Here is a 23,227-nt window from a genome sequence, read left to right as displayed (position 1 = left end):
TCATTTCAGTCTGTGCATGTAAAGTATGATTCATAGCTTCTGGTGCTTTCATATCTGAAAAGGCCGCGTGTGCGCCTGTGTGTAAATATGCGTTTGTGTGCTTAGATGGGGGTATAAGAGTGGGGGTGGGAGTGTGGTTCTGCTCCTCATTGGCTGATTTTTTTTCTCTCTGACAACCAGAAAACGTGATGCTGGCTGCAGAGGCACTGCAGTGTGTGCTGCAGCGAGAGAGTGAACAAGAGGAAAAGAGAGGCCTGTGTGTGTGTGTGTGTGTGTGTGTGTGTGTGTGTGTGTGTGTGTGTGTGTGTGTGTGTGTGTGTGTGTGTGTGTGTGTGTGTGTCTGAGAGAGAGAGAGAGAGAGAGAGAAGGGGGCAGGCAGGCAAAATAAGCCACATGCATAAGGAGGGAGCCAGAAGCACAGAGAGAGAGTGTATATGTGTGAAAACACTGCGCATGTGTGACTGTGAGGTGCACTGACGGGAGCAGACGGAGGAGGAGAAAGAGCAGCGATGAACGGCAGTGGAGCCAAGAGGAGAGAGAACAGCAGGGGAGACGGAAGGCAGGAGAAGTGAGGTTTACCTGAAAACCAGAAGAAAGGAAGGAAGAAAGGAAGAAAGAAAGGGAAGGAGACATATGAGAGTCACAGCACAGAAGCTCATATCAGTGCACAGAATGAGCTGTATCATCTGAAGGAGGAAGAGGAAAAAAGGGATGGAGAAAAGGATACCGGAGGCAGACGTTCAGCCACAGCTCAGAGGAGAAGAAACAGGGTTAGTGGAGTGAAGGACGAAAGGCTCCAGAGAAACGAAACAAGGGATGTGGAGGTCGATGAAAGCAGCCCAGAGACGTGATGTATCCACCTAGCAGCAGCTTCCTCCATCTTACTTCCCCGTTGATGCCTCCCTTCGCTGCTGCTAGTCGCTGATGCTTCAAGAAGAAGACTGAGAGGAGAGAGAGCGTCCTCCCTCGAACAAAGAGACCACACGGTTTGGTTTTACCTTCACAGAACGAAAGATATCACAGCAAAAACAGAAAGACAGGAACGTGGCGCGAGACAGGACTGAAACAAGACAACTGCGTAGACAGGCAGGTGAGGCTCAGTGTATGCTTCATGGTGAAGACGCTCAGGTTTTTGCTCTGTGTTGCTCCTTGGATTATCTGTGTGACCTGTACATTTAGGCTCTGAGAGGTGTGGCTCGTGTATGTTGCGTTCATAGCAACATACACACTTTTTGTTTTTTGTCTTTGTGCTTGAATGAAATAGACAGGCTTTGCTTTATTTTTTTATTTATTTTTTTGCTTTGTTACATTAAGCTGGGATTTGTGTGAGTGTTGCATCATGGCCATCCGTTCTGCAGACACACACACCCACCTGGATGTATGAATGGAGACACATGTGCGCGTCTGCAGAATGGGACCTGCACCTGCCTGCGTATTTATCTGCACGGAGCACAAACAAACATTGTCTGGAAACTGTGAACAGAGCCTGAGCATGTGTGAGTTTGCGTGTTAACAGTATATTCAGGTTTTCCTGTCTCTGGTTTTGACATTTGACAGACCTCTGCGTGGATGGACAACAGGGGCAGGAGGAGGAAGGGTAGTGGTAGCAGGGATGGGGCAGGAACGCGCTGTTCTGTAGCTGTCAGCATCTCCGTATTGGCCATACATTGGCGCCGCAGTGAGAAAGCGGTACACCACCATGCTGTGATTGCATAACTGCTGCTCCCGAACGCACCCCTCCCACATGCAACCAGCACACTGAAGCGAGCTCATCTCACACAGTCCGAACATTTTGGCCAACGCACATTAGTCCCTCCGGAGCATCATCAGTGCCATCAGCCTTAAACATGTGCCGAGACAGCCTCTTTAAAGAGAAAAAAAATCAATTGCCTCAGTCAATCGAGCCACTGTTGTTGAAGAGCTCACCCCCCCCCCCCATAATTCTTGTATGAGGTCTGTGTGAGGCATGAGACATTCAGGTTGTTGCTTTTATTTTACTGCCTGTGTGCGGCTCTGCCATGTTGCTGTGGGAGCTACACAGATGAGAACAAAGAGCACTTGGCTGTAATAAATTGTGAGGGAAAATGGCCGATGTCTGCCATGAATGGCAGCGTGCTTAATTATTAAAAACAACACCTCGCCGCTCATGCACGGAGCACTCTGTGCCCATCTAAAAACACAAACATCAGACTGCATTCAGCCAGTCAGTCAGCTGACTGTAAACATGACAGATGGATGGTTACAAACATGTGCCTAAAAATCCAGCAAATAACAGTGAGATGTATTTAAATGCTGTCATTTAAATTTTATTAGCTTGACAGCACTTTATTGGATTATGAGTGAATGAGTGTCCAAAGCCAGGAAATTAGACATCTATATGTCGCATATAATGGGGTTAAAAATATTAAGAAAAACAGGAATGTAAACAGGAGAAAAGCTCTGTTGTCTTTATAAATTAGCAACCACAATTAACCACAGGAGTAACTCATACTTTCGAATCAGCAACTCCATAATTTGCAGAGAAAAGCTGCAGCCAGCAAACATACAGTAAATCTGGGGATTTGCCCTCAGTGCCCGCTAAGGTCACCACACGTTATGCAATCAAAATAGAGCATAATATTTCACACGGGTCCGACTGGAAAGTTTGTTAGTTTGGCTTTTTTTACCAGCCGGGGTACGAATGTAGATGCAAATTTCAACATAGCTGGCATACTTGACATACTACTGGTATGAGGTATCGGGGCATGATGACCCAATCCTCTGCTCTCTCCATCCGGACAGATATATGGGAGACAGAAACGGTGACGGGCAGATTTTCACTGAGAAAATGAGACAGACAGACATGGAGACTCGCGCATCGTCTCTATGACTCATTCAGAACATGGTGCCCTTCTCCTGCACTCCGATGTGCACAGGTGGAATCTATCCACTGTGATCAGGAGGACCAGAGCAGAGCGCTACGTAAATGTGTGTTAATAAATCCACCACTAAGTATACGAGACGTTTAAAAATCCTAATTTTAGCGGCAGTTATCAGCCGGTTATCTGGTTTGTTTGTGTGTCCAGGAATGTAAAGGGTGGTGCCCTGTACGTGATGGGGAGTATGCTGGTGAGAATGTGCTGTGTGTGTGTGTGTGTCAGAAATGTGAATGCAGCTCTGTGTGTCTTCTAATGGTATGAGGAATGTGCAGCTGAGGCAGCCTCCTCTAACATCTCTGTGGTCAGCTCTGCTTTTCCTCCTCGTGCTTGTGATGATGAGGTCAAATGCCTGCCATGATTTCATTAGTGTAATAATTCCTGTGCAGGAAGATCCAGCTATGTACACACACAAACACACACAAACAGTGTCAAAGCTGTGTAGGGCAGTTTGCACTGTTAATATGGTGTCTTGGTAGAAGATGAGCTCCTTACATAACCGCAGAGGGCTCCGTTGGTTAGGAGGAGGCTGCGCTAAGGCTGGCCCATCAGCAAGCAATCTGCATCCGTTATCAGCCCTTTTTGTAACACTGTCACCAAATTAGAGGGTAATTTTAGCTTCTTCTACTCCCCCAGGCTCAAAGGATCCTCATGCAGTCTAGATACTTTATCAAATTGACCCTTGCCATTGTCAGAGTTATTTTTACAAGCTCCGTCTAGACATGAAAGATCTTTTTTGATTAATAATCATTTGATCCAAATAGAAATTTCAGACTTTTAGATAATGATATTTTCTGTGTTATCTATATGAACATATGACAAAGTATATTTGTGCTGCTGTGGTGCATAGTAATAGTTGTTGTTGTTGTTGTTGTTTTCATCTTTTTAAGGCTCTACTACAGATTTTGTGTTTTAAGCTACATTTGGTGAAAACGTAGATAAGACTATAAGATTAGAGGGAAAAAACTTGTCTAAGTAAAATGCAGTCTAAAATGGACAAAACAAGATTTAAAGTAGACCTATTAAATTATTTACTTTCGCTCATACAGTATATATGCTACATTAGTGTCTATTCATGTCAAACATAGCTGAAGTTTTAAATAATAAGTACAAAGGATCCCTGTGAATGATGAGCTCAGGGCTCAGGCTGCTGTAAACTTTTGTTTCAGGTTGTTTTTCTGTTAGTGGCTCTGTATAATGTCAAAGAAAGGGCACATTCTAAATATGGTCATGTTAAGCACACTGCTTTCACTGTTAGCAAATCAGCTCCACCCACCTGCTGCTGGAGAGGGGCAGAGGGGCCACCAGTCAAAAGAAGGGCCTAAAGTGACAGTGGCATTAAAGTGAAGCCCAAATGGTTCATTTCGGCACCTTCTTTTTTGCTTTCTTTTGATAAATATATGTATATAATGCCTCCGCACAACAACACTCATTCCAAGGTGCTTTGTATTATAAGACGAAGACGCTGCAGTATTAGAGAAAGAGTCCCACTAACTTGGTGACAGTAGGGAGGAAAGACCTCTTTTTTAGCAGGAATGATATCTGATAGAAGCTAGCTCATGGAGGTACATCCTCTTTAACTGGGGTGGGTGGGTAAGAGCACAGAGAGAGACAGAGGATCAGTGGAAGAGTTCCATGAAGGCCTGGTATAATATAAAGAAGGATTATTTTACACTTTGAATCATGTAAAGCTACTGTCACAACATCCAAACATTAAAACATGAAGCTGGAAATTAACAAAGCATCAGAGACACGATCGAAGAATAAAGTATAGAAAGCAAAAAAGTTGGTCTTTGCACCTGACCTTAAATATACTGAATCCATGAAATAAGTTTGATATCTAGTAGAAAAATTGTACAAATATTTTGTCTTTAACAAAAGTTTTATGCCAATTATTAAACGAATTGTGAAATCGGTTAAACGTGTCCCACAGCATTAACATTGTCTAAAAGAAGGCGCAAATAAAAGTCTGTAAACTATATCATGTACATTCTTGTTGTTTATCTCTTTGAGAATTCCCACGTAAATATTTTTTGAAAGAATCAAGGATTTTAAATGAAAATGAGATGGCACTTTGTCTTAACTGCCAACACCACCGAGCCTTGTGAAATGCACAAATTTTATTAATGTTGATTGTGTGCGCAAGAGGATGAGAAAGGCTGTTTTTGGGAGGAGTGTTGTGGCATTGCAGTGTTGGATGATGGTGTAATTGTGAATGATGTTTCCCCACACCTATGCCTGTGTGCAAGTATGACAAGAGATTAATAGAGAGCAGATAAATGGGAGAAACAAAGCCTAAAATGGCTCGCTGCAGAGTAATGAGCTAAAGACTTCCGCCGTCTGCGTACATCTTCCTCATTCAGCGTGAATCTGCAGCAGGGGTTGGGGGCAGGAAACCACTGAGAAGTGAATAGATAAACAACCCAGAAATAGAAACCAGGACCTGTGCTGTGCTCTCTCTCTCTCTATCTCTGTCTTTTTTTTTCCTCCTCGCCATGTAGGTCACCTCCTCTGCTCATTTTTTTCCCTCTCTCTCTAATGAATCATCACCGCTGACAGCCACGCGGAGAATGAAAGATGTGTCATCCTCCCTCTTCTGCTTTTCGACAGCTTTTGTTTTGGTCAAGCTAAAAAAAAATTCATCTGTGCATTTGTTCTTTCTCGCAAAAAACCCACACGCGGTATGACACAAGCTCCCCATTGCTTGATTGTAACCTGTTCCCACGCGTGTTGGAGTCGGACTGACGCAGCTCAGATGATGGCTGGGTGTTGACAGGAAGCAGGAGGAGTGACAAGAGTAGGCCTGAAACTTGTGGCACAATCACCTGCTCTAACCACACGGTGTAGCAAGCTATGACTTAAAATACATGTCAGTTACATTTACTGGGGGGGGGGTGCACCCAGTTCCCAGCACCGTTTACTTTATGTAGAAGATATAGGTACACACTAGTGTTTTTGAAGGCTGCTACTATGTTGAGGCACTTCATGACTCAGTGCTTCTTCAATCCTTGCTGCAGTGTTACCAGAACATTAGTGCAGTCTACTACACTGAATGATAGAGGCTCAAAAGAATAAAGAAAGGCATACACTGAGTGGTAACTTTGTTAGGCTCATTCCAGGCCCTGTGTTTGTGATTCTTTCGCCATTGCACATTAGATATCAGCACGATCTTCAGACCTGGCAGCGTGCTGATTGTGTTTAGTCACAGGAAGGCATGCTCCCTGTGCTGTGCCCCAGAGCGTCTGGAAACATGATATTTATCTGTCTTTGTAGAGACTCACCTGAGCCAAATGTCAAGATGCAGAAGGAAGTAGGACCATTTTTTTTACCCCTTAATGAACTGTTGTGATATCCTCTGTCATCAGAATGAAAAACAATCAGTATACAGATAGAGCGGAACAAATTCCGGTCGGTCACACGCACATATTTGGCACCATTTTAGAGAAAGCAACCGTGGATTTTTCGAGAACCAATGCTAAAACTATTTTCTTTTTCTTTCTGATCACAGGTGGATGGACAAAAGGAATCCGGTTATTGGACTGAGGCACCAAACTGTTACCACTCTTTCTGCTTAGCTGGGACGACTATCTGAAAGTCCAAATAAACCACCCTTCACTCCCACCTCCGAGGAATTCAGGAGCCTTGGAGATTTAAGGAGTCATTGCAACAGCTTTTTTTCCTTTTCTTTTTTTTTATGGCACCTTCCAATAAAAGGCCTCCTCGCTACTTCTTATCACTGAGCCAGTTCAATTCAACTTTATTTATATAGCGCCAAATCACAACAACAGTTGCCTCAAGGCGCTTACAAGGGTCACACAGGGTCAGCTGACCAACCTGGACCAAGAATTTATTCTTTCGTTCTCACACACTCAAGTTGATGTGTAACACATCCGCAGCCAAAAACAGGAAGCTAAGCAAGGCTGAGCAAGAAACATATCTAAAGCCTTAGCAGGGCACAGGATATCGTTTCAGACAATACCTCGTGGACCTTTCTGAACTGCCTGTAATCCAACCCTCCACTAAACCTGTACTGTATGTGTACATGTGAGAATCTGTGTGCATATGAGATTATTTATCAGTGTTTATCTCTGTGCTGAGCAGTTCTTGTGAGTGAATAGCCATCAGAGACAGCAGAGAACCATCAGCATAAGTGAGTTAAAACAGCAACAACAAAAAAAACTACCTTTAAGTAGTCAACACTGGTCCGATACTGTAAGCTGGACTGTTAAGTCATCTGTACATATTAGCTGTGACAGAATAAGAGCTACAGATTGTGGTGCTCTGGCAAAGCTCTCCTATCTGTCTCCACCTCATAAAGACTCAGGCTGACAACAGTGCCCACCAAGGGGAGGGTGTGGGGGATCTCTGAGGGAAACATGGAGGGAACCATCCGTCCCCATGTCCCCTCTAATGGCTGACTTCAAAAAAGGAGTCTAATCTTTTTTGCCGTCGCACAGAACCAGGCAGAGTTGTCTAGCGCTGATAAGAGCCATTGCTCCTCTCTTTCCCACCTCCAAAACCGTGCGAATGTCCTGCCTCAGGCGTCAGCCCGTGACCATCCCGATGGACACCGTCAAGATCATCCAGTCTGAGAAGTTTCCCAGAGAGTGTCCTGTGCCCGTCACCCAGCCACGCTATGCCCCGCCCCCCAGAGTGGCGTGGGACGGTGGAGGTGAGGGTGAGATCATCGTCAACCAGGCCTGCAGCGACCTAACTCTGGACATAGCAGGGTCTCCCAGGCCGATGGTGTCCCCCCCGGCCCCCGTGATGCGCAGGGAACAGAGCTTCCTGGCGCAGCGAAAAACCAGTGCCAATGAAATCTGCTACCACCAGTTCCACTACAAGATGGACGACGTCATAGTCAACCAGTACGTGCTACGTTCCTCTTCCACCTCCTCCTCCTCTTCTTCCTCCTCCTCCTCGGGACCCGTAATGCCCTGCGAGCCCCTGGATTGCCCTACCTGTGGCCACACATACAACTTCGCCGGGAAGCGGCCGCGCATCCTCTCCTGCCTGCACTCAGTGTGCGAGGAATGCCTGCAGATCCTCTACGAGTCGTGTCCCAAGTACAAGTTCATCTCCTGCCCCACGTGTCGCCGCGAGACAGTGCTGTTCACTGACTATGGCCTGGCTGCTCTGGCCATCAACACCAGCATCCTGAGCCGCTTGCCCTCTGACCCCAACGGGCCCGTGCAGTGGGGCGGGGACGCCGACCGCAGCTGCTACCAGACTGTGCGTCAGTACTGCCAGTCAGCCTGCACCTGTCAGATTGCCAACCCCTTGTCTTCCTGTGGCATCATGTAGACAAGGACGGACACTGCAGGCATGACTTGACGCTGCTCTACCACCACCACCACCACCACTCCTCGTCTATAAGCTCTGCCTGTTCTGCCAATTCCCTCCTTCACTCACACATACAGTAAATAAAGCCCTCCATAGATGTTATCTATATATATTTAATAGCACAGATGGATGCTGTGTGGGACTAATGGATGCCGGTGGTTCAATAAATAGTAAATAAATGTATTTTATGTATGGACTGGAATCCTGTTCACCCTCTCTCGTTTGGTTGGACGTGTTTGTCTTTGTTGACATCTCTTTACATGGGAATGCCTGGGGAGGTCCATCTCCCCCAACCTAGGTGAATAAAGATTATCTAAATGAGAAAAAGTACCTCTGTGTGGCCTGCACTTGTTGGGTGGGAATCATAGGGTACTCACAATACTGACTTTTAAGTACAAAAAAAAGAATGCTAAACCAGTTTCTTACAGCATTCAGATGAAAACCCCAAAATTGGATTAAAAAGTGTAAAATTTTTGATAAGCAAGGAAATTTTAAAGGCAGTTTTAGCCCATGAAACCCTTGAATTGAATAGTTAAAGTTTCTAAGTAGTGAAAATCAATTTACTCCAAATCTGAAATAGCTGATTCATTAAGTTCAACAGTCCAACAGCAACTGATGAACAATACATTTGGCAGTTGGTTAAAATCTTCCACATACTGTAATGAGTTGGTTCAAGTCTGTTCTGAGTTTCCTAAAAACTTACTGGACGGTTTATTAGGTATACCATGTTAGTACTGGTTTGGACCACCCTTTATTCTTTGTGGTACAGATTCAACAAAGTGGTGTAAACATTTCTCTGAGATTTTGTTCCATTTAGCATGATACCATCACATAGCTGCTAAAAATTTGTCAGCTGCACATCCACGAGCTTCTTATTTCTAAAAGTGTTCTACTGGAATGAGATCAGGAGTCTGGAGGCCAATCCCTTGAGGTGGTGTGAGATTTGGGACATGGTTAATTATCCGGCTGGAAGCAGCCATCAAAAGATAGGTACACCGTGGTCATAAGGGGATGGACAGCAATAATACTCAGATGGGTTGTATTGTATTTCTGTAACAATACAGAAAAAACACTATTACACCGACACCAAAAGCCTGAACCAGTCATACAAGTGAAGATGGATCCATGTTTTCATGTTGATTATACCAAATTCTGACCCTACCATCTGAGGGTTGCGGAAGAAATCAAGAGTCATCAGACCAGGAAATATTTTTCCAGTGGTCTGTAGTAAATTTGCTTCAAGGTTCCATATGTTGTATGTTCAGAGATGCTCTTTGGCACACCTTGGTATTAATATGTTGTTGTTTATGTTGTCTTCCTATGAGGCCATTCTTGTTTGACATATCCTGTGGTCAGAGAACTGCTGACCACTGGATATTTTCTCTTTACTCTTTGTAAACTCTGGAGATGTTTGTGCTGAAAAATCCTAGTAGATCAGCACTTTCTGAAATACTCAGACCAGCCTATCTGGCACTAACAACAACACCATGCACGTAAGTCACTTAAATCACCTTTCGTTCCCATTCTTCTGCTGCTTGGTTTGAGCTTCATCAGGTTGTCTTGACCATGTCTACGTGCCTGAATACAGTCCGTTGCTGCCATGTGATTAACTGATAAGAAATGAATAAGTTGAGTCTATGAAAAGGTCACTGAGTGTAACCCTTGAATTCCTGATGATTAAAAATTCTAAATAATAAGAAGGAAAAAAGCAACATTGTTTAAACTGCACGGTCTAAGGTAGGTTTTCACATTAAGCAGAAACTCTGTGTTATGTAATCATGGTTCTTCTTAGACATGAACAACATGAACTTTGTGTTGTCAAATTACAAGAAGACAAAACTCTGGAACTTCTGTGAAATATTTTCATCATTCCTTTATTTGACATTTGCAGTATAGCCTGCTTTAATTGTTAAAAACAGTAACATAGGACATTTTTGTTGTGCTAATTGTAAATAATGAGAGAACCACTTAACCATTTACTTCCCAGTCAAATAAACAGTATTGAAATTGCCTTTATTTGTCAATATAAATTTTTAAAAAGCAAGTAAACTTTTTACATTTATATAATGCAGCACACTGGTGCATAAAGGGATGAATAGGAAGTAGTTTTGAAAGCAGTTAAAGTGCTTGTAGTTTTGCAGAAAAGCCTTTTCTCCTCAGAATCTCTAACATCAAAACATCAAGCCAGACACTGTGGTCCATTTATACAGTTTTGTCTTTCCTCTTGAACAGTTGGCTCAGCCTTCGACGGGTCGAGTTTTTCTCAGATGGCTGCATCTGTTGGCTTTAAAAAATTCATTAGAAAGAGATGAAACGAGTCAACGTCAGAAAGTGGAGGTTGCGTTTGTGCTGCGTTTCATGAAAAAAAGAACAAAATGTTCAAGAGGAGCAGATGCATCGTCTGAAAATCAACACCAAAAATCTCACCAAAGCCTCCTTATCGATGATCCATTACCTGTGGACCACTGCATCAGTGTATAAATAACACAACTCACCTCCTTTTATATGAAGCATTAGACCCCTCTCTTCTCAAGGACAGGAGTTTTTTCCTCCAGTTCATTATAGGTTTTTTTGTCTCCTTCTCTGTGGATTCCTGAAGAGGAAAAGAAGATTAAGAGTACATTAATAAAATAACATATTTCTTATCACTTATAATTCATGATATACACATGTATTTTTTCTTATTTACTTCTGATGTTCTACCTGATTTTCTTGGACTTCCTCAAGCTCCTCCAGCAGGTCATGTGTACTCATATGCTGCCCTCTCCAGCCTGCATTCACTTTTTCTGCAGCAGGAACACAAATAAGGCTTCATGATCACAGAAAGTACACATTCTATTCAACAAATGGACAGAAATACAACCACAAGAAGTAATCAGGCTTTTTTTAAAAAACAACAGTAGGATGATAACTCACTTAAATGCATCATGGCAAGAGTTGTATCTGAAGCTGATCTCTGCCGAAAATGTCCGTATTTCCGCTGCTTAGGTTCGCTGCTAACATGCTCTACATTTACTGTATCTTCAAGGCTTTGACAAGTGGTTAAGTCCTTCTCTGCAGTTACAGAGTCAGTCTGACAGATGTCAGGAGTCTAAAAGAAAAAAAAGTGAGCTTTTTAATTCATATAGGTCTCCAGATTGCAGGATAATTTGTCATCACTAATCTGACAAACTCGTGTCAGTTTTATTACCTGTTGAAACTGTTACGAGTTCTTAACTGTGAGACATTATAGAGCCTTGAAGGGACTGTTGTTGTGATTTGGCGCTATATACATAAAATTGAATTGGACTGGACTGAATTGAATTCATACATTAAGAAATGAATGACGTTACCTGGCTCACTTGGAAGACTTTGTGTTGCACGAGGACGTCTGCCTCCATCTGTAGCGCTCGGTTTTCCATCTGCTGTCTTGCAATATCTTCTAGCTTCTGACACACCTGCTCCAGGTAGATGAACCCAGGACTCAGTTCTTTTATCTCATTGCAACCAAAGCCCTGCAAATGTCAAAGAGCAAATCAAATGTTAACTTAAAAATCCTGCTGTTTTGTTACAAATACACTTCGCACATGCAAGGAAATTTTGTGCAGATATTACTTCTGGGAGTGGGAAACTCTTCCATGATTCCCCTTTTTTTAAATTTAGCACCACTATGAAACATACCTGTTTAAAACATCTCAACACTTTATTTAAAAAACTCCAACAACAACTGGATTTTCTGTCCCGCAACCCCTGCAAACTTGATTACAAGCTGTGAAGCCAACATTTGCACATGCCAGAAATTTGAGTCAGTACCTTTTATTAAAACAGGTGTCAAAAGATGAAACAGCTGCGGCAGTCATACTATCAACCTTTTCATTTTACATTATAATGCTTCCTCTTGGCCACGAGGCAGAGTGGCTAATTGCCAGCAGAACTGGCTCTGACAGTTCCTGTCACAGTTAAACTGATTAACCTGCAGTTCTGCCGATTAACGAAAATCCCACTTTTTGTGCAAAATGTATGCGATTCTCTGCAAAGTTTTTACATAGCGCCTTCTTAGGGGCCTAATTTCACCATGCCTGTGGTGTTTGGAGCTAATTGAGTGTGTTAGCATGTTAAATGAAGCAATATATCATATAACTTTTTCAAGTTATTAAGTTCAGATGAGTTGAGATGAAAACCTAACAATGGAAATCACAACCTGTTTAGTTAGAATATCCACATTCATCTGACTGACACATTCATACGCATCTGATTGCATGTAATTAAAAAAGTATATAGTTATGTAGATGTGACTACTTGGCATTAAGTAGCTTCCTTGTATTGCATTACCCAAAGCTATTTAACCTTGGCCAAACGAATACAAGAACAAACTTATGACACACACCCAGTGGCTAAAAACAAAGCATTGTGAACTAAATGCTTTCAAATGGTTCAGGTAATCCAGTTGTTTCTTCACCTTTGTGCACTGTCAGCGTGAACTGGTTTTCACATTTTTTGAGAATTGAATCCATTCATCTCAATCTTGTACACCCAAAATAATTTTCCAAAACAAGACATTTTTTCTGATTAACTCTGATTAACGAAATATGTCTCACATTCTGAAAAAAAAAAGACCCACAGACTTCTCCCCACATGTCCTATATCCATTCTTCACATGCCTGCTAACTGGGCAGACTGGTTTATGAGCCCATGCGCAGACGACGGTCTTGTGAAAGTTTGTTGAAAGAGATCTTGTCTGATTAATGACATGCAAGCCTTACTTTGAATATGAAAGCAGCTTTCTGTGTTGCAACCCTCCAGGAAAAAGTGGAGGGCCTGTTAAACCTCTTGTACAGTCTATCAACCGTTCCTCTAATGTCTGGCTTGTGCCGTGCAAGATGGTACATGTAACCGTGACTAAATTATGTCATCCCGAAACTGGCCCCAGAAAAGCACAAACAGAAACCAAAAACAATATTTAAGTGATAGAGCATTACTATGGAAAAAACACAAAATCTTAAGAGATTTAAAGCTTGGTTCATGATAGAAGAGCTTCTCACCTCTGATGTCCGCCTGTTACTAATCATAGACTGAGTCCGTCTGCACATTTCTGACACTGGCTGAATGGAAACAAGTGGACTGACTGTCCTTCTTTCTTCAAGTCTGTCTGATCTTTGACCTCTTACTAACTCCGATGTGTGCCGTTTGATCGGAAAAGACGCTTGAGGTCGCCGACTGAGCATTTCTTCTGGTGTCAGGGGCTTTGAGTTGCCCTTTGAATACATAGAATCAGTCCTTTGTAACACTTGCTCTAATTTAAGGTGCGAGGCAGTAGAGTCTTTCTGAGTGCTGCTGGAACATAGAAGCGGGGATGAAGAAGGGCAGCAGGTGGGCTTGGGAGAGGAGAACACAGGAGACTGCGATGTTAATGCTGGAGTGAGATCTTCTTCTATTTCTGTTGAGGCAAAGGACGATGTAGCACGAAAACATGTGTCACAGCTGGCCGTCTCCACTCCAGAGTCCACTGATTCTGAGCGCCCGTTTGTTTCCATCTCTGAGGAAGGTGTTGGAGGGTCTTTAGCATTGCGCTGAAACCACTCTGAGTCAGGACTTGTGTCATCAGTTACCCAAGTCTCCATGAGGTTTCCAAAGCTCTTGTACAGATTCATGCTTGTTTCGTCCCTTGCACCTGTGCTGCCAGGCTGAAAGAGGAAAATAAGCGAGGCACCAGCTCAGACAACCCACGCAGTCATTTGCAGAGATGAACTAGAATTCACAACATGCCTTCTGATTCGCCTGTGCGCCTTCACCACGCCCATCCCGGTCACAGCTTGCAGCTGCATGTTGATACCTGCTCCTTCCTCGCTAATTACTTGGAAAAGAAGGTGACTCAGATGCAATGCAGCTGAAATATTGCATTTGTCCTCACACCTGTAACAACGTCCAGAAAATGACATGAGCAAGCCTCAGCATGGCCACACATCTTCAACCTGGGAATCGTGTGTAATTACAGGTGAAATAATAATAATAATAACATGCACTGAGCTTCTAAGAAAGTGAGGTAGAAACGAAGGAATGCTGATATTTAAGGTAAATCGTATAAGTGCTGCCATTTATGTTACCCCCACGAGATAAAAGTGGAAACATACTGACGTTCCTCAGTGGATACAAAGAGTCATGGTATGTGAGGGAAAAGCAAAAGAGCTTGACTGATAAACGCTGCTTCGTCACTTCACAAAACTCAGGTTTATCTGATCCTGTAGGCATGTGCAGCACGGACGGTCATGTCTGCTGCATTCCCCAGGTGAGCGGTGACAGCACGGGTCATCTGAGCAAATGCAAAGGCTCCTTCGCAATCCTGGAAACACTGAACAGACATAATGTTCTCACAGTGGTGTTTGTTGTCATCTTGATAAATATTTTCCTTACTCCAAAACTTCATCACACTCTGTAAATGACTTTTAAGGATACTTATTCAGTCTTTTCAAAGGATTTTAACACACATATATGTGTGTGTGTGTGTGTGTGTGTGTGTGTGTGTGTGTGTGTGTGTGTGTGTGTGTGTGTGTGTTTTCAAAAATCAGTGTTTCTCACATTGTATTCTGTATTAGTACATTTTTTAATCTAAATGCAGTACTGTGCAAAAGTATTGAGCCACCTCTCATTTCTTTTTATTTTGCTTCCATGAAGCCAGACTTTCTTATCCTTTTTTTTAGCAATTGAGCAATCAATCAATCAATCAATCAATCTTTATTTATAAAGCACTTTTCATACAAAAAAAAAATGTAGCACAAAGTGCTTTACATAGTTAAAAGCAGCGCACCCCACCCTCCAACTCACTCCCCGCACTCTCATTAACATAAATGATGTGAATACACACATATCCCTGAAACACACGGGGAGCCAATGCAGCGATTCTAAAACCGGTGTAATGTGGGCCCGCCCTCTGGTCTTCGTCAGCACACGAGCTGCCGAGTTTTGCAAGAGTTGTAAAGTTGAAATATTCTTCTTAGGAAGACCAGAGAGCAGGGCGTTACAGTAATCAATGCGACTGGTAATAAAAGCATGCATCAGCATCTCCGTGTTGGCCCGAGAGAGAATAGGGCGGACTCTGGCTATATTTTTTAGATGATAAAATCCAATTTTGGTTACATGTTTAACATGTGGGATAAAACCAAGCTCAGAGTCAAAAATAACACCCAGGTTTTTCACTTGTAGCGAAGGACATAGTGAAAATGCCTCTAATTTAGACAAGAGTTTCTCTCTCTGAGCCTCAGGACCGACAATTAAAACTTCAGTTTTGTCCTGGTTAAGCTGTAAAAAGTTTTCTGCCATCCAAGATCGTATATCTAAGATACAGTTAAAAAGGGCATCCATTGGTCTGGTGTCATCAGGAGACACGGAGATGTACAGCTGCGTGTCATCAGCGTAACTGTGGAAGTTCACTCCATGCCTCCTGATGACACTGCCGAGAGGGAGCATATACAAATTAAAAAGTACAGGGCCTAAAACCGACCCTTGAGGCACACCACATGTCATTCTATGGATCTTAGAGGAGCATGTATCCATACTCACCATAAAAGATCTGTCAGAGAGATAGGAAGTGAACCAGTTATGTACAGCACCAGAGAGGCCCACCATGTGTTTCAGTCTGTTTAAAAGAATAGCGTGGTCTACTGTATCAAAGGCTGCGCTTAGATCCAGTAGCACCAGGACTGAGAGCTTTTGGGAGTCCCAGTTACATCTAAGATCATTTAAAACCTTTAGGAGAGCCGTCTCTGTGCTGTGGTTCACCCTAAATCCAGACTGGAATATCTCCAGGATCTGTCTATCATTGAGAAAATCAGTAATCTGAGTAAAAACAAGTTTTTCTAAGACTTTACTTAAAAATGGTAAGTTGGATACAGGTCTGTAGTTATTAAAATCATTACAATCCAAATTGCTCTTCTTCAGAAGGGGCCTCACCACCGCCGTTTTAAAGGCAGCAGGGAAGACACCCAACTGAAGAGAGCAATTCATCATGTATAAAAGCTCAGCCTCAAAAAATCCATAAAGTGTTTTAAAGAGTGAAGAAGGGATTGGATCTAAAAGACATGTGGTGGGTCTCACTGTGGAGAAAACTTTCTGAAGGTTCTCAGCATTAACCAGGACAAAGCTGTCCAGTGTCTCCTCAGGTACAATCGAGCCATCAGATGTGTTTACAAACATATCGCGATTAGATAAAATATCAGATCTGATGGCGCTGATTTTTCCCCTGAAGTGGTCTGCAAACTGCTCACAGAGTGAGTCTGTGGGGTTCTTTGGGAGCTGTTAAAATCAGGGTTAAATAAATGATCTATGGTGGAAAAGAGGACCTTGGGATTATTTTTGTTATTACTGATTATTTTGGCGAAGTATGAATTTCTTGAGTTCCTTAATGTATTATTGTACATTTTAAGTTGCTCGCAAAATATTTGATGGTTGATTGTCACGGTCCTGGGTCTTATGACCCAGTGTTTTGAGTTTCAGTTCTTTTGATGTTCATAGTGTATGTTTAAGCTTATCAGGTTTCCTAAGTTTATTTGTTATCATGCCTAAGTGTTTCTAGTTCTTATTATTTCCCCCTCGTGTTCCAACTATGTTAAATCTCCCTTGCCCTTCGTGTGTTTCATGTCTGTTGTCTTATGTTGTTATGTCTGCCTCTCATGTTCCTGTTTCATTTTGGAGAGATCTCGTGTTTTTATATTATGGATTATGTTTTGAGTCCTTTGTGGTACTGTTTCGTGTTTCCCTAGATCTCAGTTATGGTTATCTTAGGTTTTGCTCTTTGGCTTCGTCATATGGCTTCCCTGTGTTCCATGTTATGTCCACTGTGATGGTTTTGTACCATATTTCAGGTTCCTATATTCTGTCTCCCCAGTTGCTGTTAAGTTTGCATGTTTAGAATTCAGTCAGTGTGTTTCCTGTTTTACTTTGAGGTCCATGTCTCATGTGAGTGTTTCTAGTTTTGCTTCCCTTGCCTCGTCCTGCTTTATTACCCTCAGCTGTTCCTCCATGTGTTCCCACTTCCCCTAATCACCTCCTGTGTATTTAAGTCCTCTGTTTTCAGTGTGTGATTGTCAGGTCGTCTGTTGTCCACGCCATGTTTCCTATGCCATGCTTCCAAGTTTCTTGTCTAGGTTTTTCTTATTGTTTGTTTAGATTTCCCAGTTTAGGTTTGTGTTAATTTTGCTTCAGTTTGCCTTGCCCTTTGTTTGTACCTTTTTTACCAGCCATATTAAACGGCTTGCTTTTTGTTAACATTAAAGTTTTGTTCCCTGTTCCTTGGAGTCTGCATTTTGGGTCCTTTTTCAATTCATACAGTCTGCCCTCGCCAGACTGTGACAGTTGATAGTATTTTTATTTTTCCTCCACCTCCTTTCTGCTGCCCTGACTCCGGGGGCGTAGTGGTGGAGATGGCGCAGACCTCAGCAACACAGCGGGATGGCGAGGGCTAGCGGTCAGAGGAGGAAAGTCCACAGGATCCAGGACATTGAATTTATTCTCCAGTACTACCGCGCCGGAGGGGTGAGGGTGCGAGAGACGGATCCTCCTGCCCCCTCTGCAGCCACCACGCGTCTCAGCCACGGTCCATGGCGCTGGTTGGAGTGGAGTGGAGCTGACCAGAGCCTTGTGTCTGGCCCCTAGCTGAAACCAGGAGTTCTCGTCCATCCATGCGTGGCTGACTGTCCGTCCCGTGCACTGGTTTCTCCTGTTTATGTCGGCATAGACTTTGACGCTATGGCCGCTGACCAGCGTGCCGACCCGGACGTCCTTGCTCTGTGGTCTGCGCAAACGGGCCTTGTACTGAAGGACGTTTCGTTTCGGTCCCCCCACCGACATCACCTCAGACAGGGGCCCCCAGTTCTTTTCGGAGCTTTGGTCTGCCATGGCTGATGGCCTGGGGGGTTAAGGTCCACCAAACCACTGCGTACCATCCGCAGGCCAACGGGATGTGCAAGCATTTCCACCAGTCGCTTAAGGCCGTGCTCCGTGCTTCTCTTACAGATGGCAACTGGGTTGACCGCCTTCCGTGGGTTTTACTGGGGTTGCGCTGTGCGGTTAAAGAAGACCTCGGAGTTTCCCCGGCTGAACTTGTCCACGGCCAGCCCTTCCGGGTCCCCGGGGAATTCTTGCCCGAGAGCCTGCCCCGTGCTTCGATCCCTCTGTGCTGTTTCTCTGTCCCCCAAGAGACTCGTTTTCTGTTCCTGGCCCAGTGCACCATTGTGTGCCCGTCACTTTTGTTCCGAGGTTGTTGCAGTTTGTTTTCGTCAGGCATGACGCTCATAGGCCTCCGCTGCGTCCACTGTATGAAGGCCCGTTTAGGGTTATTCAACCGGGCTGGAAGCATTTCCTTTTGGACTTTGGGGGTCAGCAGGAGGTTGTTTCCAATGACAAACTTAAACCGGCACATGTTCTTCTGGATGATCAGGTGGTGCCGGCCCAGGCCCCCCGCCGTGGCCACCCGCCTTCCATTGGACTGGACAACTCTGCTTCTTCCCCCACCTGGCGGGGCCCGAGCTATCTTCAGCTTTTCCTGACTGCCCATGCCAGAACTGGACTGAAAATCAGTGTCAACAGGTTTTACGAAGTGATTAACCCTCTGGGGTCCAGGGTATAATTGGCCGTTTTTGACCACTTTTGATTTTACCTCTATATTTCACCTTTAAAATATGTTTTTCTTGCCTTGTTTGGTATCATTATTTTCAGCACAACCTCAAATATCTGAAATTTGAGTTCTTTTTTCATTTGGGTATACTATATTATCACAGTTGATCTAAATTCAAACAAAAAATTCAAAATCCGAGTAGAAAAAAGTTATATTTTTTACTGTAAAACCCACAAACATGTTTAACGAATCATTTTCATAACTTGAAATGCAAATAGAAATTGTATATTTCTAAAAATTATGCACAAGTTTTGCAAACAACAAAGTTATAAGGTACTATTTATTTACCTAAAAATGCAGCCAAGGCCTCAGGCGTTTTTTTATATAACCATTTAAATCTATTTACAGAACAATCAGGTGTGCTGCATCAAATAAGAAGGCACACAAATTATTTGTGCCAGTCAAAAAAAATAGTTTGTGTTCAGTATAAGACAGAGGAGAACACCACAGGCCCAAACCCTGCAGGTCTGACAGCAGGAGGTGCATCAGTCCAGTTTTCCATATGGGAACTTTGACGGCTTTTTTAGAGCAAATATGAAATTCAGCAGTCTAACTGACACACAATACAAGACAATAACTACACAACAAACTAACTATAGCCTCCAAACACGCTAAACGTCACTAATGTCTCACATATGAAAACTTGCGCTCTCTCTCTCTCTGTCTTTCGCTCGCCCGCTTTCCGTTGCAGGTGTCACCCCTAAAAACTTCCCCTTCTCCCTAAACAACCAAATCTCACATGTTTGCCATATCATTTTTTTGATTGGCTGACATGGTAAACTCTAACACCAATAGGGAAGGGGTGTTTTTTCTTTTTCTTTTTTCACTCGCAAGCGGAGAGTGTTTGCTAGCGCTGTCTGTAGAAAATGCAGTTTTACCGTTCTTCCCGCTGTAAACACCACTGTTTTGTTCAGAAAAAAAACATCGCGTGTATTTTTTATCATAACTCTGGTTTTACGTGGCCCATCGACACAATTCAAAAACTGGTATATAGTTTGAAGTCCGCACTTTCGACCCAAGTTGAAATGGAGACTCTGACGTGCTGCATCTTGTAGCTGTGTCGTCTTAAATTGGTCGTGTGATTTTGATGCGCCAGCGCGTCCGGTATGGAACGCCAGGACTGCCATAATGAATTAATTAAATACACCATTAAATAATTAATTAAATGTGGCAATAATTAATTAAAATTGGAATTAATTAATTAATTAAATAGTTATGACACATGTAATTAATTAATTATTGACACATTTAATTAATTATTTATGTATTTCACATTTTAATTAATTATTGACACATGTAATTAATTAATTATTGACACATTTAATTAATTATTTATGTATTTCACATTTTAATTAATTATTGACACATTTAATTAATTATTGACACATTTAATTAATTATTTAATGATATATTTATTTATTTCATTTTGGCAGTCCTGGCGCCTGGCTCTCATCATGAAATAATTTTATCTGTCAGCCTCACCCATCAAACTCAGGGGGCGGGGTTAACGCTGATCGAGTCAAAACCATTGCTTTGGCCTGGTGGCCATTGTTTCTAGCACACAACAACCGGCATGTGGAAGCTAACAGAACTGAGCTTTGAAAAACCCTGTTTGTGTGTTACCAAATACCGTTTTAATATTTTTTTAGCCGAGAATGTAGTGGTTTAATCTTCATGTGTCACCCATCAAACTCAGGGGGCGGGGTTAACGCTGCCCATGCAGCTTCTCTAACATTTGATTGGTTGCCGTGCAAAGTAAGTCAAAACAGGTCGATCCTAGATAATCGATTGCTTGTGTAGACTTGGGGCAGCCAGGTATCCCAGAATGCAGATCAAATCACAGGCAGCAATGGTGGTGGTGTAGTTTTAAAATACCCGTTTTTCTGTCACCAGCTACACTTTTAACAGTGTTTTAGCCGCGAATGTCGCAACGTATGTCTGGTCAGGTTGTCAACATAGAACATGTTTGCAAAAGTGCTCAGATGTTTTCAGAGATTTCACTAGCTCTGCTAACAGTTAGCATGCAGAATGCACCCAGGGGGTTACGTTAACCGGTTTGTTTACATATTCCACTCTCCGTGTTCCACATGTTGCATTCGCAGATTCTCATTTTCACCGAACGATCGTCTCTTTCCGCCTGGTCTTGTGTCTCTGTGCTTCTGTAACATAAAGAACGAGCTGACATTTTTCTCACGAAACCAGCGATCAGCTCAACAGACCCTCAGTTTACCTGCATGCATCCTCCTCCTCATCTGTCAGCTGTTTAACACCTGCTGCTAATTCAAGAAACACGCCTAGTTACCTGGTGATAGTCACAGTTTAACTGGGCAGCCGGTGCTCGATATAACGCAATGTCAGCGCATTTTTCTGCACAAGATAAGTAAATATAGTGTTTTCCCCGAGCGCAGAGCTGCTGGAGCTTGTTTCCTTACAGAGCACTTTATAGGCCAACAGCTTCATCAGCGGCTGATGTCCAATCACCGGCACACAGCTTTGAAACCTCAGCTGAATTTTAGCTCTCAGTGGTTAAACGCTGGACTTCATTCACTCAGGTTCTGTCTGTCGGGTCACGTTTACTTCGCTGTTTTATTTACAACTGAGCAAATCGGTTTGGCTGAGGTTAAAGTTACGTTTCATAACTGCATAGTTTCACAGACGTTTAATGGTTCACTGGCACATGTGTTAGACTGAACTATCATCTAAATATCATCTGTTTTTTAATAGTTATTCAACTGTATTCTAAGCACCAGCTGTCTGTTAGAATGTGATTTTTTTTTCTCTCTCTGTTGGCAGAGGTATAAAAATGCGCAGGAAAATCTGACGTGCATGGCAAACTTCAGCGACGATATTTAGGGAGGAATAAACACACATCAAACATAAATGAACCATTTGTCTGTCTCCATAATTGAGAGCATTTTCTCTTCTTATGTCAACACTCTCTCTCTCTCTCTCTTTTTTTTTTTTTTGCTTTTTCGGTCATGTTATGTTTACCTGTCAAAGGCTTGTTACAAACTATGAAACACATTGTGCAGACTTCTGGATGTTAGAAGAAAACTAATACCGCTCATGAATGAGACTAAAGGCAGGAAGGTGTCCTTTAAAACTAAACATGTTAATAGGACCTCCCTGTTTATATCATAGTTTATGATATAGCACGTGTATTTCAGTAATAGCCTGCTTAGGCCACTATACGTGCTGGCCTCATATCAAATGTGAAGGCAGACTGAGTCTATGTTTGACGTTTTTTATATCTAATCTTCCTTTTCAAACATTTAAACAGCAGCGAGTCTGCAGCTGAGGGAATACAAACTCAAATTGTCGGAACAGGTTTGCTCATTTCTTGGATTCATTTATCAAATCTATAACTGTTATTCTAATCTGCTGCTGAGTCTCTTGCACTTTTCTTTATGCTGTATATTTTCACGTCTCTGGAATAGTTGGAAGTTAGATAGTCAGCTGGGAAACTTTGTGTTAACTCATGGAGCTGAGGATATCGTGGATATCGTGGATATGCTGATCTCGCTCCGTGGTGTACAGGGCTGTTTACCCTCATGATTAATATTCACAATAAGAATATTAGTCGAACATCATGAAGTCTGTATGTGTTTCATAGTGTCGAACAACCTTTGTACAGTTAAAGCCAGCAGTTACTACATGACGGAAACACCAACGTTATCTCTTTTATGTGTTTATACACAGGTCACGCTGATTGCTGAACAAAAACCCAAAGATCAGATGTTAAACAGATTTATTTGCTCTCTCTCCTCCTTAAACATGTTTTTAATGTTAGTTATAATTCAGAATTGGCGACTGAAACACGTAGGACACATAAGAACATCAGGAAATAAAACATCGATAAATATAACCTCAGTAAAAGAAGTCAGCGGGGATTACTACAGCTGTGTACCGGGGCCTGCGCTTTGTCGGTGGGATTGCTTGCGAGGCGAGCGGGTCTATCCCACGCTTTGCCGTGAGACTGGGCAGACATCTCCGAAATCATCGAAACACTTTCGCAAAGAGGCTGTATCTTGACAAACCGACCAGACACATGAAGATTAAACCACTACATTCTCGGCTAAAAAAATATTAAAACGGTATTTGGTAACACACAAACAGGGTTTTTCAAAGCTCAGTTCTGTTAGCTTCCACATGCCGGTTGTTGTGTGCTAGAAACAATGGCCACCAGGCCAAAGCAATGGTTTTGACTCGATCAGCGTTAACCCCGCCCCCTAAGTTTGATGGGTGAGGCTGACAGATAAAATTATTTCATGATGAGAGCCAGGCGCCAAGACTGCCAAAATGAAATAAATAAATATATCAT

At 42.8% G+C, this 23,227-nt stretch overlaps 2 protein-coding genes across 3 annotated transcripts; one reads left to right on the top strand and one right to left on the bottom strand.

The window, feature by feature from the left end:
• The first annotated feature begins 258 nt into the window (after positions 1–258).
• rnf208 (ring finger protein 208) lies at positions 259–8,588 on the top strand. Of its 2 annotated transcripts, none has more exons than XM_076886438.1 (2): positions 259–1,086; positions 6,424–8,588. In XM_076886438.1, exon 2 carries the CDS (start codon positions 7,443–7,445, stop codon positions 8,217–8,219), a length of 777 nt encoding a protein of 258 aa, XP_076742553.1. In that variant the 5' UTR covers positions 259–1,086; positions 6,424–7,442; the 3' UTR covers positions 8,220–8,588. The 2 variants fall into 2 exon arrangements, with proteins under 2 accessions (XP_076742553.1, XP_004538256.1); XM_004538199.5 differs by having other exon boundaries at positions 259–1,090.
• A 1,518-nt stretch (positions 8,589–10,106) lies between these two features.
• Positions 10,107–13,976, bottom strand: si:dkey-106l3.7 (uncharacterized). The gene is made up of 6 exons (XM_004538201.5): positions 13,280–13,976; positions 11,591–11,752; positions 11,175–11,349; positions 10,962–11,044; positions 10,754–10,851; positions 10,107–10,542 (listed from the first exon to the last, which is right to left on the bottom strand). Exons 1-6 carry the CDS (start codon positions 13,886–13,888, stop codon positions 10,461–10,463), a joined length of 1,209 nt encoding a protein of 402 aa, XP_004538258.3. The 5' UTR covers positions 13,889–13,976; the 3' UTR covers positions 10,107–10,460.
• Positions 13,977–23,227: the final 9,251 nt, after the last annotated feature.

This window comes from Maylandia zebra, linkage group LG7 (genome assembly GCF_041146795.1).
Source record: "Maylandia zebra isolate NMK-2024a linkage group LG7, Mzebra_GT3a, whole genome shotgun sequence".
NCBI classification, from domain to species: Eukaryota; Metazoa; Chordata; class Actinopteri; order Cichliformes; family Cichlidae; genus Maylandia; species Maylandia zebra.
Note: the sequence above shows the minus strand (reverse complement) of the source record. Positions and strands in the feature narration are given on the sequence as shown.

Excerpts from the sequence above, each read along its gene's own strand:
- rnf208 (XM_076886438.1), top strand. The coding sequence starts at position 7,443 with ATGTCCTGCCTCAGGCGTCAGCCCGTGACCATCCCGATGGACACCGTC.
- si:dkey-106l3.7 (XM_004538201.5), bottom strand. The coding sequence starts at position 13,888 with ATGAATCTGTACAAGAGCTTTGGAAACCTCATGGAGACTTGGGTAACT. Across the intron at positions 11,753-13,279 it reads GTAACAGGCGGACATCAGAG|GGCTTTGGTTGCAATGAGAT; the intron begins GTGAGAAGCTCT and ends TGACATTTGCAG. Across the intron at positions 11,045-11,174 it reads TCTTGCCATGATGCATTTAA|AAAAAGTGAATGCAGGCTGG; the intron begins GTGAGTTATCAT and ends TTCCTGCTGCAG.